Here is an 18186-nt window from a genome sequence, read left to right on the forward strand (position 1 = left end):
TGGTGAGGGCTTCAGATCTGTTCTTTTATAGATTCAAACGCCTAAGAGCGACGCAGAGAAATATGGAATGACGTCATTCTTTCTAAGCTTTTAGTCACGTGACAATTTTCCACCATGGATGTTGTGCCACCTCTGTTGGTTTATTTTTGATAACTTTAAGTAGGGAATACTGATGTCATATAATTGCTTTTTTATCTTAGCTTTTCACATGTTATTGTTGCTTTATGTTTTTAGTTTTTATTGCACATAGACATACAATTTTTTGAACTTGTAACTAAAATAAACCACTTAAAAAATGTATTTTACTAACCTTGAAGGTTTCCACTTTACGTAAGGTATAAATATAATTTGTGGCTCATACATATATATATACAGGGATATAGAATATATAACATCAGTTACAATTCCAGTATATTTTGGGGAAACTTAACATTTTGAATTTGAATGAATCATTTATATCGTTCTGGTTTCATGGCATATTAATCAAAACAACTCTGACCAGAAGCTGATGGAAAGATGAGGACTTGTTGAGGACTATCAAAGTATCTCATTTCCTCTTGATTATTAAACATGTCCTTCATCTGATATTTGCTGAAGATACCAATGTTGTTGTTTATTTCAATCTCATCTCATCTGTTGATATCGGTTTGTGTCTTTATCCTAGAAGATAGAAATGATTTGCAAGCTGAGTGATGAACTGTTTTGTCTGCCCCTTATTCTCACTTTTCCTTTCAATGAACCAACATATTGCTTTTCAAGTTGTTGTTGTTGTTTTGTTGTCGTATCATGCAAATGAATTCATGTGTGTAGCATTTAAGACACTCATTTTTGTATAAATTATTTTACATTCTTGTCATTTGTTTCATCAAGCTTATTCTGTTTATGAGTTTGTAAGGGGCTGGAACTTTTCCCAGCTACAAACCTACTATAAGGTAGCAGAGTGAGAATGTCAACACTATATGTTTTGTGTTGTTTCTCTTTAAATTTGGGCATTTTTTGGACATTGTGCAAAGATGCAGATTGTCATTTTAAGGGCATAAAATGGCCAGAATGCTGATGGTTTCAAACTTATTAAGTAACTTAATTTTAACCAAACCTGCATTTGCAAACAGTTTGTGTGTGACTGAGACATGAGATCAACTTATTAACGTGTAGACACAAGGTGTTGCATGATGTACAATTGTAATTACAATTTGATAAATGGTACATCAATCCCTACTATAATTTTTATAATTATTATTGTAATTAAAACTTACAATGACAGATCCTGAAAATCTAGTTTGATTATTTACACACTCTTGTCGCAATAATATAATGATGATTTATATAATAATGAATGCAAAACTAAAATCTAATATTCATGTTTAAAAAACAAACATATTGGCTAAATGAGTGAAATAAGAGAAACTTTCTGTATAGAATGTTTATGCTGGTGAAACTTTGCTAATTTTGTGTTGGAGCAGCATAAAATGAGGAAAATCTAATTCTGGGGTCTTAAACTCAAATGCCAGGGGCTATCAGAGATAAACCCGCACATGTCCTTGTTGATGATCTCAGTTATTGACATGTTTGAATTTGGTAATATATATGGCCAAAATGTTTATTTTATATTGTCTTGGTGACGTGCTTAATATGGACAAAGTATAAATTCTGTTACCCTGTGTTTGTCGAGGCAGTGCGATCAAGCAAGGAACTGCAAAATCAAAAATGTACAGTTAAGACTCAAGTAAAGCAAATAACAAGTGTGAAGCCAAACAATAAATATAGAGAGGAGGATTTTTTTATTCATTTAACAACAATAAATACATTATATGAACATATAGGTTCTGAATTAAAGGAATAAGAAAACACTGATATTGTAACAGAATCATATACGAATTACAATAATAAATTGCCTTTAGAAATATTGTGTTTTCTATAATTAATAACCGCAATGTAAATCTGGAATATATTGAACAAAATATGAATTGAGAATAGTTTACAAACACGTTGAATTTATCTCACAATATTTATTTTAACTACCATCAGACAGAACATATAAAATAACAAAATATTTTACACAGCACCTGAACTGAAACTTTTTTTTTCACTTTTACAACGTTTACTTTGGAATAAATTGAGTCACCAAAACAGTATAGAGAACTGTAAGATTTTTCATATAGTACACTATTTTTGGCTCGACATAAATCTAAGGAATAAATACATTGAAATGAACTGAAAGGACACATTAAAACATTAACAAACACTAAATGAACATCAACCGAACTTACAAGTCAGGAATATTTATAACATTATTAATGCAGTTATTTGTAATTATTATTTTCTCTCTTATTTCATACACTCATTTAACCTATACTGGAAAGTAGCGCTATTGAGATACAATTCTCATTTTGTAATTTCACAACCTTTTAGAGATTAAAGCTCTTCTTATGATCATCATGATGCATGTTATTGGTGCTATATGTTGTATTTGTTTTTACAATTACAACGTGGGGTATACATATAATTTGTGGCCCATATATATATATATATATTTATATATATATTTATATTTATATATTTATATATATATATATATATATCATCTCAAATATTTCATATTTTGAGACTTTTTTTTGCAGCTAAATGTGGACAAAACTGAAACTCTGGTTATTGCTCCTTTTGATAAGGTTCCAGGGTTGAGTCAGTACTTGGGTGACTTAGGTCAGTCCGTCAAACTGAGCCTGAGAATCTGGGTGTTGCATTTGACAATTACATGTCTCTTGCTCAACACTGCAGAAAACTGACCAGAAACTGTTTTTTACTTAGAAAAATCTCCAAATTTAGGAAAATGTTCTCACAACATAATCTGGAGCTTGTAATCCATGCGTTTGTTTCTTCTCGTCTGGACTATTGTAACAGTTTGTTTTTCATGTCTTAACAAGAAGGATCTGTCTCGCCTGCAGTTGATTCAGAACTCTGAGGCGAGAATTCTGACCCGCTCAAGTAGAAGAACTCACATTTCTCCGATCCTTAAAACTATTCATTGGCTTCCAGTTTCTTTCAGGATCAACTTTAAAATTATGGTTCTTACTTTCAGAGCTATTCATGGTCAGGCTCCTCCTTACATCACTGGTTCAGGACCAGAGGAGAGAAATCCTTCCAGACTGTTGCTCCTAAGCTTTGGAACAATCTTCCTCTCTCTTTGCGCTTGATGTAGTCTAGTGAGTCCTTCAAGGAACCTCTTAAGAAAATTTTTTTTGCAGGCTTGTCCTTGATTTCTGAAACTCTCTGAAACTGTTTTTCTCAGTATTATCTTGACCTTTAAAGTATATCTTTCATCGAGTATTGTTTTATCGCTTTATAAATACAAATTACTTACTTACTTACCTTTGCTCCTGTACAAATCACATCATTTGATACTTAACCAAAACAAGAGGCCATGCAATCTGTTGCATTTAATTTCCAATTTACAAAGACAAATATTAGACAACAGTCAACGCACATGCATTCAGTACAGAGCACCTCAGGGTTTATGAAGAGAAAATGTATTTATTAATATAAGTACAAAGAAACTTATCAGACAATTATTTGGTCCATTAATGATTTGAAAGAAAACTATTTTACATATGGGAAACATGGAAAATAAACATTAAGATCAATAATTTGTAATTAAAGATCCAACAAAACTGAATATGGAGTCACATCTCAATGAACTTGGAACAAGTCATTTTAATAATTAAAAGATAAATGATACACAAAGAGCATATTAGGTTAGGTTAGGTAGAACTTTATTGATCCCTCAGGTGTCCCTCAGGTTTTTTTCAATTAGCCACAGCAAAACAGCAATTATTCATAAAAGATAATTAAAAATAAAATAAGAACAGGAACAAAGACAAATAAAGAGAAAGAACAAAATGATACAATCTAAGTCAAACAATAAAGAACATAGATCAAAGAAAAATAACAAAGACATAAAAACTTCCAGTTTTGACGTTAATGTAAAGACTGGAATAATTTTTATCATATTCAATGTGTTATCTTCAATGATAACCCCATGAATAACAGGAAAAACATACAAATATTCTCCATCATAAATGGAGAAACTCAATAAAAGAAATGTTAATTTATAATTGTATTTATGTACAATACATTTCAAAATATAACCCATCATTCTTTAAACAGTCACAATGTACAGTTAATTTACTGTGATTGTTGCAAGTAGGAAGAAATCACATTGACCATTTTAAGCATCAGTTGATTATCTGGCATTCTATGGAATAGTACAGTTATAATTTTTCCTTATTTGTACTTTTGCTTTCTTCCAAGAAACTTCTTACATTAAACTGAGACCTTTATCACAGAAATTATATAATTATCAAACCGCAATGAACATACTTTTTTTGTTTGTGAACAAGAGTAATTCAACTACTGTCAACACAAAACACAATCCATTTGAATCCATGTTGTGTCACTAGCAGTAGAACTAACTGAATAAAAAAACTGGGCAGTGTACCACTTAAAAATAAGTAATTGTAAATATGATTTTGAAGATGACCGTACTTATCTGAATGTTAGTATCTTGAGAACACCTTATATTAAGAATGCGCCACAATTACCGGCGATTTGAGGTTTACACTTAGGCAAAGACTCTGTTTTTTAGGCTCAGCAAAGTGTTCCGTACCTCGCTGGTGTAAAGCCCGTACACCAGCGGGTTCAGAAGTGGAGGGACGGTGAATATCAACATGCCCATGATCTTCTGCAGGTCAGCGGACACATTTTTGAATCTGTGAGACAAGATGGTAAACATCGCCACAACTTCAAAAATGACCAATATGACCAACTGTGCCACACAAGTATTAACAGCTTTGGTCTTCACGACACTCCTCCTGGCGACCACACAAGCGATCAGAATCTTGACGTACGAGAACGCCTGCACAGACACGCTGACCACCTGCATGATGGCTGTGTTGAACAACCCGATGATGTTGTTGATCCCTGTGTTTCCACAGGTGAGTTTGACAAGAGAAGGGTTGTCACAGAAAACGTTTTTGATGACGGACTTGCATCTGGGAAGTCTAGTCTGCAGGGAGAACAGTGCGAGGTTCAAAATAAAGTCCAGACCCCAAACTGAAGCGATAATACTAGCGACCACTCGAGGGGTCATGACAGAGCTGTAGCGTAGTGGAAAGCAGATCGCGACATATCGATCAAAAGACATCGCAGCTAAGATGAAGAGAATCCCACCTCCGTACATGTGCAGAAGGAAGGCCTGCAGGACGCACAGAGGATAGGAAGTCTTGTTAGTCTCAGTCACAATGTCTGACAGAACTTTAGGCAACATGGCTGTGATGCCGATCAGGTCATTGAGGGGAAGGCTGAACAGGATGAAGTACACGGGCTTGTGAAGACTCCGCTTAACGACGATCAGAGTCAGCAACGTCAGATTGCAGAAGACGCCGAAGCAGTAAATGGCGAGCCCGAAAAAAAAAATGGGGTATTTCCCTCTGTGTGGGATCACAAATGGATCCAAAATCAGTTCGAGATGGAGGCCAAAAGACTCATTGGACATTTTTCTCTTCGGTGGTGAAGCAGTGTGTGGAGAAGTCTCTCGTCTAACATAGGATGAGATCTTGATCTGCAGTCCCCCTTTAAGTCCTGCTCGGACCACTGCAGGGAGCCGCGTCATCAATTTCTTTGGGGACTTGGTGTCATCAATAAACAAGTTGACAAAGAGGGAGACATTTTTATTTTACTCTTTATCACCATTTATATTTATTACTTTACTTATATGTATATGTTATCTGTTTATCAAAACGTAATAAACATGACCAATGTTAATAAATAAAACAAACATTGTTTAATGAATAAACATCTTGCGTTTCTTGAAATAGATAAAAATAAAAGTTTAAAATTGAATGTTTACAATTGAAAAGTGATGGAAGTCCGGTTAATTTGTAAAGCATAGCTACTACTAAAAGAAAAAGCATTTTAAATTCTAAATAAATTAACAGAATTTAAAAATTATAATGTGGTTCACAGAGAAAGTGAAAATCTGTTTCATTTTAAAAGACGCTTTTTTTACTCAAAAATATAGTTGTAAAATTAGCAGATATAAGTAACAACACAAGCAAAATATATTAAATAAAATATAATTACCAGCATCAAAATGCTAATAGATGTAGTTAAGAATACATCGTAGATTTTGAAATGGTTTCCAAATAAGGGTAAGATGTAAGTAAGTAAGTAAGTAAGTAATATTTATTTATATAGCGCTTTTCGAGACCAGGGTCACAAAGCGCTTTAACAATCAAAACAATACTCAAAACATTACATACTTCAAAGATCAAGACAACACCGAGAACAACACAGGAGTTCGAGAAATTCAAGGAAAAGCCTGAACAAATAGAAACGTCTTAAGATGTTTCTTAAAGGAGTCAGTAGACTCCATCAAGCGCAAAGAGAGAGGAAGATCGTTCCAAAGCTTAGGAGCAACAGCCTGAAAAGATTTCTCTCCTCTGGTCCTGAACCGTGTTCAGGAACCATCAGTAGATTAACATTTTTTATTAATTTACACAGTATACAAGGTAGGCAGACGTATCTGACATGTTCCTTTTGTTCTGAGGAAAAAGAGTTAAGTAGATCTTGATGATCACCTGCCAGTATTATGAAGGCCTGTTTTTACTACTGGAACCGCAGCTTAGACTGGGCCTTTACCTTTACCTCTGCAGTGAACGCTGGTTAAGAGAGTACAAGAAATCATAAGTAGACTAATTATTTAATAGAAAGCTCTACTGATCTCAATGTAAAACACATGTTACCTCATAACATACAGTATATGTTAACTGACAAAAGCACCACAGACCTCAATACAAGTTTTACTCCATAAACCACTGAATACTAGCCACTGAAATAGTTGTTGTTCTCTGACCTAAAATTAATACTTATGTTTGGTTATTTGGTTCTTGGGGAAAAATAAGCTTAAAAAAAATGTAATCCAATGTTATCATATATGTCACTGGCACTGGTTTAAAAAAAAAGAATTTTGTTTGACATCATTTATTTAATATTACTCTTTCTTTTTGTGCTTTAATAATAATTATTATTACACTATAATATCACCCAAGTCCCATCATAATCTAGATTTAAATGTGTGTTTGAAAGTATTAAACATCTCTTCTAGTCAGCGGTGACATCAGTTTGGAAAACAATTCATTAATTACCCCCTATGGGATGGCACCTAATTGTTGTTATTAACTGTCACAAATAGTAATTACTCCATTGAGGATTGGCGAAGCTCTTGGTGATTCAGAGGATGTTTTTCCTTTTTTCTACTTTGACGTCTTTAATAACAACCATAGGGATTTTGCAAATCTCATGCAAAACATGTTGACAGGTAAAAAAAACGATCTAATATTTAAAAACTATTAAAATATGAAAATGTTGTAAAAAAAAGAAAAAGAAAAAAAGTAACATATTAATACCATTTTCTCATCAGGCTACAATAAGGGTTATATTTAAATGTTCTAATCAACAAATACAATTTTGTTTAATTGGTTCTTATTTTTCTTAATATCAATAAATGTATTATTCATTTATTCAATATTCTATATGAAAACTAAATGGATATATGAAAAACTAAACCTGCTGTAATTAAAACTGAAACTCAAAGTGGTCACAATGCATCCTGGGAAATGACACTCTCCAGACTCCAAGACTGTCCAAAAGGGCAGTGAGGAGACTAATCATCTCACCCGGGGGATATCCCAGAAAAAAGGACCACAAGCTTTATAATGAAATACCATTCAATTACTTCCTTTGGGCCGTTGACCTCAGGTGTCCAAGTCATTGTGATGAGTGTTGGAATGGTTATCCATTTATCCAACTTTATTTTTAATTTATCGATGATTTAATTCAGTTTTTTTTTAATCTTATATACCTTACATTTACTTAATTGCTTTTATGTAACAATGGCAGAAAAGACGAAGAAGAAATTCACTTTAATTTGATGAGATATCTAATGTTCTATAGTGTAGAATTATGTTTTTTTTTCTAATTTGAATGTGTTCAACATTAATACAAGTTACAGATTTGTTAAAGAAAATGATCACACTTTGATTTATCTATTTATTTTGTTACCTGTAAAGTTACACTGCAATGATTACACATGATTTACATACTGCACGGCATCATTAATCTCATTGAAACCAGGATCGGTTCAAATATTCATTCGGTTCACTACAGGTCTAGTATGAATTAGATTACCACATTTATTGCGCCGTAAAGAGAAAACTCTAAATAGCTTTCCCCATTATGAGAAGACTCATGAGGAAGACCATTATGAAGAAAATCCACATGAAGAAGCGATCTAGGACTTTGGCCACTTTCTTCCACTCTCCCGTCCTCTTCTGCGTGGCCCTTTGGTCCCTGTAGCAGTTGGCTATGTACTCAATGTTCTGCAGCAAGTGACTTTCCCCAGTAGGGGCAGTAGAGTGAAGATCTTTCCTTTCGCCATCACTCACACCCCCTTTCCTGCATCTCCTCTGAGCCCCTGAGTCTCCACAGTCCATGCTCCCGAAGATACCATTTTTCCAGGTACCGTATTCGTTGGTGGGGTTGTCCCCCATCGATCCGACTGGACTCTTAATTTGTTCCTCTCTCTCCTCCGTAGACATGAACCCCACCGTCTCCTGACCTTTCTCCATTCTGAAGACGGTGTCATCTCTCCCCACCTGCCCGTTCATGTTGGTGTTCCTGACGGTATGAGCTTCCTGCTTCTCCGGTTGTGGTGACATGCAGTTTTCACCGACCTCATACACAAAACACATTCTTGCCAGGTACTGCAGAATCACCGTCTTCGCCCACTTGGGTACAGGCTTGGCATCCGGCCCACAGTGATGTACGTTCATGATGAAGATGGTGAGGGCAGTGGACCCTGTGATCATCGTCATAGTGGCGATGTAATACTTTCCTGTGTAGAATCAAATAGGAAAATGTGGTTATTATTTATGTTGTTAACCTCATGTTTGCCTTTTTTCCATTAGGATCATTTTCCCTTTAAAATCTTAGATCCGGGGTGGTCAATTACGTATCATAAGGGGCCACATTTCCTAACCATCACTACTGTGAGGGGCCAAAAAAAGGAAAGAAGAAGAAAAGCCTCAATATAATGGGTAAATGAATGGAAAAATGCATACCTTATCTGGAACAAAACATAGTAGCTATCAACAATGTGGAATAATAACTTTTGAATGACACAGAGAGAAATATTCAACAAAAGTAAAGAACATATCAAAAGGCGTATTAACCTTTATTTACAGCATATCTTAAAACATTATGAAAATATTTTCATAATGGTTTTGGTTAACAAAGTGTACCTTTGAAAAACTTTTTTTTATGGTGTTTTTCTTTTACTTCCTGGATATTTTAAGATACGTTTTCAATTGTAAGGGTTTCCACAGCTAATGCTCACACACCCCTCTGTGGGAGGATCAACCCAAAAAGAAAAGGAAAATTTGATGATTTACATTAAAATAAATTTGGTTATGCAACAGAACCTAATCACCTGGTGGTGAAGTGGCTTATATGCTTTTATTTTGTTTGTACAATTCATGAATCATGGAATTATTTTATTGATTTGATTCTTTGTTCAATAAAGTCAGGAAAAATGTGCTCCTAGGTTGAGGTACAAACTTACCTTGAATCAGAGACAACACGAGGGATCTCAGAGCCTGATCCAGTGTGTTGGGTATTTTAAACCTTTTTTTAATACATCTGTATTTATTTTATATGCCTGTCGTTGTTTTTTCAGACTTACCGATTAGTGGCACGTTCTCAGATGGAGGCATGATCTCTGCGACCAGCAGTTGAAAGACAGTGAGTGCCAGCATGACGGTGACACCCAAAGACACTTTTTCTCCAGAGTCGGCCGGCAAATAGAAGCCCAGCGGCGCCAGGAAGGAGATCATCACGCACGGAATCAGCAGGTTAAAGACATAGAAAGAGGCTCTTCTCTTCAGCATGAGCGTGAATGTGACGTCGGGGTAAGGGTCAGCACAGCAGCCGTATTGGATAATGTTTTTCTTGGCCGGCATGCCCAGAATCTCCCACTCCACGTTTTCCACCAGGTCTGCAAGGTCCGCACTGTCCATGGCGTTCAGGATGTCCAGCTGGTTCCCGTTGTACGTCCAGGAGCCGTAGGTGAACCTGCACTGCTGAGAGTCGAAAGGAAAGAAAGACACGTCCACTCTGCAGGAACTCTTAGTGATGGCGGGAGAGTCCCACATTATCTGGCCGTCGTGTCGGATCACCACATTGGTGTCCATGGGCCCGGTGAAATGATCGTCGGCGCTGAAACATAAAGATGAGTTGTCTGGAGGTTTGAGCGATTGACAGGTGAGATGGCTCAGAATACAGAGGCACAAGTTTACCTACTGAGTGAAGAGTCAACACGAGTTGCACATCATCCTCAGTCTGTGTTTTATGTTTAGATCGGAATTGTAGTTTATTTCCTTTTTTATTTCATCAAGAAACAGCTTAAGTAGCCATCAACAAGACAACGTGGAAAATGTCTAGATATCAGATAAATTAAATTAAATTGTATTGAAATATCTTTCTTATCATTACCTTTCCCACATAGGTTTGCCATCGTTGCACCAGATTTAAATGAATCATTTAAAGAAAACAATGATGTTACAATCCTTTTTATATTTGACTGATATATTATAAATGATAAAGTTTATCCTGAGGTGATGTCTTAGGTGTAATGAGTGATGGTGTGACACAGCAACAACTGTATCATGATACAGTGTCTTTGTTAGATGGCGCTCTCAGCTTTATATCATTTGGATCAGTTCTACTTATTCACTGAAACCTGGCATCATTTTTAAACTGTGAGTGTCCTCTAGTGGCCTTCAAAAATGTATCATTATGTATCATGATACAATTGATGCTGTATTAAAAGACTCCATCAACCCAACACTAGGTGTAATATTTTAAAGATGACAAGAATCAAGAAATAAAATACATTTTAAAATGGGGTTTAAGTAAGTAAGTAAGTAAGTAATTTTTATTTATATAGCGCTTTTCCAGACAAGGGTCACAAAGCTCTTAAACAATCAAAACAATATTCAATAAAGTATATACTTTAAAGGGCAAGACAAAACTGATGAGTTTCAGAAAATAAAGGAAAAGCCTGAACAAATAAAAACGTCTTAAGATGTTTCTTAAAGTGTCAAGAATATAATATAAAAGAAGATGAAAAATCAAATTGCAAATGAAAAGTAATATTAAAAGAATAAAAAAACTAATAAAGAAATTCAAATGTTTTTCATTTCTAAAAAGTAAATGAATAAATGCGTATCTATTGTAATGTAGTCTCAGTCTCCAGCAACTAAATTGGGTCAAATGAGATGGAATAGGTGGATGAATGAGAGCATTAAATAGATAATAATATATGGTATATATATTCATATTTAAGTGCAACATAAATGTCTATTTATTTATTCTCATGATCATCACAGACACAAAAAACACGGACATTGGTCTGAACACTCCTGTGAAAAAAAGTGCACAAAAGAGTTCAGCTTGTGCCTCTAAGTCTGACCATCTTCAACAAAAGAACAAATCACTGCTGACCTCTCACTGAATACCAGTCCGACCTACTTGTTATATAGGACGATGTCAGGTCTCCATACATAACTACTAGGTATGCGGATGGTATCGAGGCCATCGTAATCATCTTTATCCCATTTAAGATGAGCATCAACCCACACTTGACGAATCCATAAATAAGCAGTCAAAATTTGATTTCGCTCATCCTGAGGAAACATTGAAACAGATGAACAATCTGAGGTCTGGGTTGCCACAGACACTTTGAAGTCTTTACCATGTCGATAATTTGGGACAAAGTAACCTGCAGGGTCACGTTGAGGATGGTGTTGGTGTCCTCTACAGGTCTCAGAGCGCTGGTGTAGTTGGTAAACAAGTCGTTGAGAAGTTGCTTGGCAAAGCGGCCGTGAGCACACCAACAGGCTGAGAGAAACATGACAGTTATTAGATCCTCATCTTTAGCTCAAACAACAGGCTTCATTGCTGTCGACATGAGAACTGATGTGACAGATGGTAGAAGAGTGATCCAGGATAAATTGTGCTTCTGTTAATCTTTGTTGGAGATCAGGCAAATCTGCTTGTACGTATCACAAGCAAGTACTCTGTTGTCCAACACATATTTCTTTTATCAAGATAAAAAGAAGACCTGTCAGTCATTTCGTTTGCATGCTGGCTTGATTATGGGTTCTAGTATTTATCTGAAATACTAGTGCGTTCAACATTAACATGACTGTTTGTGTGTGTGCTCATCAAGGTAGATGCTTATACTAGTCCTGTGTAATGAAAAAGGTGGTGGTGACCAGCTGAAATTATTATTTTTGTTCATGTTTCTTCCTTTTTAGTCAAACTGAGGGCTGCTTTAAATAACAACTGATTGAGATGTTGACTGAAAATGGTGCAATGAAAGAACAAAAAAGGTTTGTACGTTCAAACATATGATATATCATAATCTTTTTAAATAAGCATGTATTTAACTCTTCAAATACAGATGCATAATACAGAAATGCATCATTTGTATATTCTTCAATTCAATTAAATCTATATACTCTGTCATCCTGTGTTGAGTAACCTAAATAAATATTAAATATATAACAATAAATATTCCATTCTATGCACTAATTTAATAACAATAGGATAAATTAAATGAGAAAATCATAGTCAACAAAAAACACTAACACACAAAAAAACAATAAATAAAATACAGACAAATCAACATGAAACTGTAAAAGGAAACTACTTTAATATAGCTTTTTTATTCTTCCCTCATTTCAGATATTTGAAATGTCCATCAAAAATTTCACAAAAAGGAACATGTAATACATGTAATAAAAATGATTACAAAACAACAATAGCAAAAACAGATATACATAAAATAATAACAATAAGAAGATCACAAGTGCAACACAGTACAGCAACAACAAGTATTTTATTATATATTTTGACAGCAGTTGGCAGAAAGTAGCATCATTGGAATGGGTTAGTGTAGGTAAAGTGACACATGTGGTTCCAGCCTCTCTGTCTGAAAAAGGGAGGAGTTAATGTTTATTTTTTTTTACTTTTTATTTTTGTAACTACTACCCTTGTCGTAGTGTGATGGTAGGAATGTTGTTAAAACTGCCCACATTAGTACTTCTTTAAAAATAATCTACATACCACACTTTATTCATACTATACTATATTCATTACTTGATAGATGTTGTGAAATGAAATGAGAATGTAGTTACGTCAAAAGAGTGCTTGCCAGATGTTTACTCTGACCGCTTTGATCAAGCCTCTGAGCCGGACGCACAGAAGGATGCAGGATTAAGAGTCTTGTGCATTAAAAAAAACAAATTTGGAAATGAAATGTAATAAAGGTTTTTGTAAGGTAGTAAATACACATGATGAAATAAAAATGTTGATCATAATAGGAGCACGAGTCCCAAATAAAGAATCTGAGCAAAAACTCACTTGGTGTGAAACAAAGAAGCACCAGGAGAGAAGTGTGGATATTCCATCCTTTCATCGTGTCCGAGGAACTCAATTCCAAAACATTTAGGTGAGTGGATTGACATAAATAATAAAACAAAAACAATAATGCTGTAGAGTGGATTTGTCCCATCAGAGGAGGGTGGGATTATCTAAGCTGAAGAGGGGCATAAGGGAGGAGCGACATCATTAATGCAGGAGAAGTGGGCTGTAAATTTTCGTTTATAAAATAAAAAAAACAGTTTTAGTTTTAAAAAAGATCGTAATCGTGAACATCTAAATCTATTCATACAGATGTGGGTTTAAGATGTGATGTTAATGTTTACCTTTGTGATGTTACTTTAAATTGAATTGCGTTTTATTTAAAAATTCTCCATGTTATCCTGTCAAACTGATTAACAAAAAAGGAAAATTATGGAAAATGAAAAACGTTCTCTGGATGTCACAATGCATGCTTTAACTGATGAATCGTAAAAGCTTTACTTAAGTCATGGAAAAAATAAAGCAAAAATAATCAACTGTCCTCGATATGAGCATTTTTTCTAATTCTAAGGGAGGGTTGTTCAGAACCACGGAGAGCTCCGGCTAAACGGTCACGTTATTTTTCCAGAATCAATCGCGTAAACACGATGTGATTCGTATTCAACCATTTTTCCTCCGAGCCGAACGACTCCGATCATCTCGTTCTACCTCGCAGTAAAATGTCCTGCTGCCATGTGTTGCTACTACCATTAGCACGCCTTTAGCATCGTATGACTGCTGTATTACTAGTCACAGCGAGACGATCAGTACCACCGGGTTCATTCAATGAGTCGAAGAAAGAGGGTCGGAGATGCTGCAGGCTCCTGCAGTCCTGGGTTATGAGAGACCACCAGTGGTCAGGGTGTCGTTCAGCAGCTGTGTTCTGGCCACCGCCTGCCTGCCTCTGTTCGGACTCATCGTCTGTGTTTTCATATCTTCATATTTCCACTTCGAGGACTCGACCGGAACTCACTGTCAGGTACATGTGCATCATTTCACTAGCATCCCTAGCATCAGATTTAAAGTGGTCTCATGAATCTAAAAGAGAACCATTGTGGCTCACGTGATGTTCCTAAACGATGGTGGAAATGCTGTTTCATATATATATATTTTCAAGTTATAATTACAATTTTCTACAATCAAAATGAGTCAGTATGTGTTCTCCCCTGTATAAAAATACATAAAACATGTTCTATTTTACCAACATAATTACTACTATTATATGTAAATAGCAGTTCATTATTTCCAAACATATATTGAATTGAATCCATCTTTTATTTCTATTTTGTGTACGGTGACCCCTTAAAATGTCATCTGTGGTTCGCTTAATTTCACTGAACATCATCAATATTTTATATTTGATGTCATTTATTTGAAGATTAAGAACTAGATATTCTTATTGGGCCTGACAACATATTTTTTTCAAGTCAATTACGTTATACCATATGCAAGTTCACCACCAGATGGCGCCATTTAATCTAAAAGGTGACTTTGAATTTGTTTAACTCTGTTTCAGGTGCCAAACTACCTGCCCTCCATCAGTGCCTCCATCAGTTTAAGTCCTGAATGCCAAATATGGAGATTCTGCATCGGTCTGCACTCAGCTCCGAGGATCCTACTGGCTTTCACCTATTTTAAATTTTACAAAACACGCTTCGCTTCTAAGTTACCTGAGAGTTTTCTTGGCTTTTTGAACTTGGCTTTTTCTATTTTGGAAAACCTCGGCCTCCTACTTCTCACATACGTTTCATCCAGTGAAACATACTGTTAGTGACTTTCCAAATGATCTATTTACCTGAAAATAACCATTAATTTCTCACTTTCTGTTCTAGTTGTCCACGAGGAAGGTTTCATCCTCTTCATCTTCAGCTCTCTCATCTACATGCTGATCACTTGTCGCCTCTGGAAGACAATTAAAAACTACTCACTAAATCCTGAGGTATGATCTGACTAAAAAAACAATGTCTATGTTAATTTATATTTTAAATTTTTCTTCAGGATTACAGGTCTCACCGCTGGAAGAAACGTTTCTTAACTTTCTACGTTTTCTGTTGTGCCTTTGCTGGATTCTTTTTTTGGAAACACAACATGTACTGTGAATCAGGAAGTAAGTTCTAAATACATTTTTTTTTGTCGACTAACAAACTTAATTTCTACACTTTTCTTTGCAGGTTATACAATGTTTGCCTTGTTTGAGTATCTGGTTGTTCTTTCAAACATGGCCTTCCATCTGACAGCCATCTGGGACTTCAAAACAAGGGAGGTCATGGTCGTTTCTTCTGCTGAGGATAAAAACTTCTGAACCAAAATTTGCTGATTCATCAAAACATCATCAAGGATCAAAAGGATCAAAAGGATCTGAATTAAGTTTTTCAGAAAGCAGTTAAGACCTGGAAGTAATTTTAATTCATTGTTTACCAAGATGTGTATGTGCCAGAGTTAGCTCCAGCAGGAAACAAGATCTCTATCTGAAACTTTATGGTTCTGAGTTAATGTTAGGTTAACTTTTTTCCCTTTTTAATCTTGATACATTTTTATCTGTCACAGAAATCCACATTCTTGTCTATCAATTATGTGATCACATTTTTGTTGGACTCTAAATGGATACAGACTTACATTTTAATGTAAAAGGGTGATATACTTATTGACGCTCTTGTTTAAAAATTAGAAGAAGAAAAAAAATGTGATGTTGTAAATTAAGTGCATTGCTATAAAACATCAAATAAATATATTTATAAAATAACTGGCCTGGTTATTTAATGTTTATTATTATGTTGAGTTAAAAACCACACCTACACTACCTAAACACTTCCTACAACACTATAGCACATCCTGTCCAGTTGCAAGACTGGCTCAGGATCGGTATAGGTGGCAGCACGACCAGGTCCTACCAGGAAGCATGCAAAACACCCGGTAACATCGCGGAAGTTGTTCTATTTTGTTGCACAAGGAGCAGAAGCTCAGAACATCACCCAGAGGGAGAGAAGATCATTGTTAACACCTGGATACGACTGGAACTTAAGAGTGACCCTTGATCGACAGCTCAAGTTCCCTCCAGACCTCCACCATGACCTCTCTGAGACCAGAAATTATCCTGTGGTCCCCTTCAGCCAAAACGATGATCCTGGCAGAGCTCACAGTCCCTTGGGAGGGAGGAATGGAGGCAGCGTTGGAAAGGAAGAAGGAGAGATTCAGCGAGCTGGCAGCTGAGTGTTGAGATGCAGGGTGGGTGACCGTTACCTCTTGGCTGCAGGGGCTTTATCGGAACATCCATCCAGCTTTTCCTGAGGAACGTAGGAGTGACAGGGCTTAATCTGAAGAGGGCATCCAAGGACTTGGCAGAGGAGGCGGAAACAGCCAGCTTCTGGCTTTGGCTGAGAAGAAAGGACATGTCTTGGGGAAAGCAAGGATCCTAGGGGTGGTTGCAGGGGGCTGTAGGGAGACGTCCCTGCCGTGGCTCCACCACCGTAAGATGTTCCGGGATTAATGGAACGAAACAGCAATGAATGGTGGCTCCTGGCTGATGACCCTGCAACTATTCCATTGGCACCATCGGAGGTGCATCAGGCCGAAACGCCCTGCAGGTAGCCCCTACCTGTGCTTGTATCTAGAACACACCCTCGACCCCCCCCCTCTTAAAAAGAGGATCGCCACCCCATTTGTGTCAAACTCTGTATGGATCTCATCCCTCTCAGGGGCCTTGCCACCAAGGAGCTTTTTAACCACATCCTGATCTCCTGACCAGGCTTCCTTCTTGGTAGCTATGTTGGTGTTTATTATTTTCTTTCCCACAAAGGTCACGAGAAGAGGTCAGCAGCCTGCCATCGCCCCCGAGACATCTGATGGCTGTCAAGGACCTCTCAAACTCCTACCCCGCCCTGGTTTTTCCTCAGCTACTACCGCAGCTCGCTTGGCCTGCCGGTACATAACGGCTGTTTCAAGAGACCCACTGACCAAAAAGGCCTGAAAGACCTTCTCCAGCTTGATTGTATTCCTCACTGTCAGGGTCCAATAAGGGGTTTTAGGATTACCGCCATGACAGGCACCGGCCCCCTAATCAGCTGCCTTAAAAAAAAAAACGGCACGGAACATGGCCCATTCCGACTCAATGTCCCCCACTTCACCGGAACATGGCTGAAGTTATTTCAAAGTTGAAGCCTCTATTGACAAGAGAATCTACCAATTGTTCCAAGCTGACCATCACACCACGTTTGAGTCTGCCAGGTCTGACCGGCATCATCCCCCACCATCGAATCCTACTCAGTACCAAGGGGTGCTGCTGTCAACGGATCACCCCTCAAAGAATTGCTCCAACGCTCTCTTCACCTGAGCGTTGGAGCAATTGCTACCCCTGCTCTGCGCCTCTTCCGAGTAGCAACTAAGGAGTGGAAAACAACACGCACAAGCTCAGGTTCCAGGTCTCTAGAGCCAGCTTCTGAAGAAATGACAGTTACAGTTTATAGCAAGGAGCATTGAGAGCAGCCATGCACGAATGCTCTTTCCCAGATGCAACACTAATAGACTCAGGGACTCATTCATTCCTCGGCCTATTAAATTGTACAATTCTGAGTTCGGGGGCAGGAGTGGAGTAAAAGTAACTGGATGTTC

At 36.7% G+C, this 18186-nt stretch overlaps 3 protein-coding genes across 3 annotated transcripts; 1 reads left to right on the plus strand and 2 right to left on the minus strand.

The window, feature by feature from the left end:
• Positions 1–4618: 4618 nt before the first annotated feature.
• Positions 4619–5551, minus strand: LOC148075839 (olfactory receptor 52B2-like). The gene has a single exon (XM_087796054.1). The coding sequence runs from the start codon at positions 5549–5551 to the stop codon at positions 4619–4621; it is 933 nt and encodes a 310-aa protein (XP_087652180.1).
• A 2722-nt stretch (positions 5552–8273) lies between these two features.
• Positions 8274–13594, minus strand: chrna10a (cholinergic receptor, nicotinic, alpha 10a). Its single transcript, XM_087796056.1, has 5 exons — positions 13540–13594; positions 11867–12012; positions 11644–11798; positions 9797–10329; positions 8274–8950 (listed from the first exon to the last, which is right to left on the minus strand). Exons 1-5 carry the CDS (start codon positions 13592–13594, stop codon positions 8274–8276), a joined length of 1566 nt encoding a protein of 521 aa, XP_087652182.1.
• Positions 13595–14075: 481 nt separating this feature from the next.
• On the plus strand, positions 14076–15902 carry LOC148075841 (acyltransferase PGAP2-like). The gene is made up of 5 exons (XM_087796463.1): positions 14076–14557; positions 15095–15344; positions 15411–15517; positions 15577–15685; positions 15750–15902. Exons 1-5 carry the CDS (start codon positions 14390–14392, stop codon positions 15878–15880), a joined length of 765 nt encoding a protein of 254 aa, XP_087652589.1. The 5' UTR covers positions 14076–14389; the 3' UTR covers positions 15881–15902.
• Positions 15903–18186: the final 2284 nt, after the last annotated feature.

The sequence above is a fragment of the Callionymus lyra genome, chromosome 7 (assembly GCF_982586985.1).
Source record: "Callionymus lyra chromosome 7, fCalLyr1.hap1.1, whole genome shotgun sequence".
Taxonomy (NCBI): domain Eukaryota; kingdom Metazoa; phylum Chordata; class Actinopteri; order Syngnathiformes; family Callionymidae; genus Callionymus; species Callionymus lyra.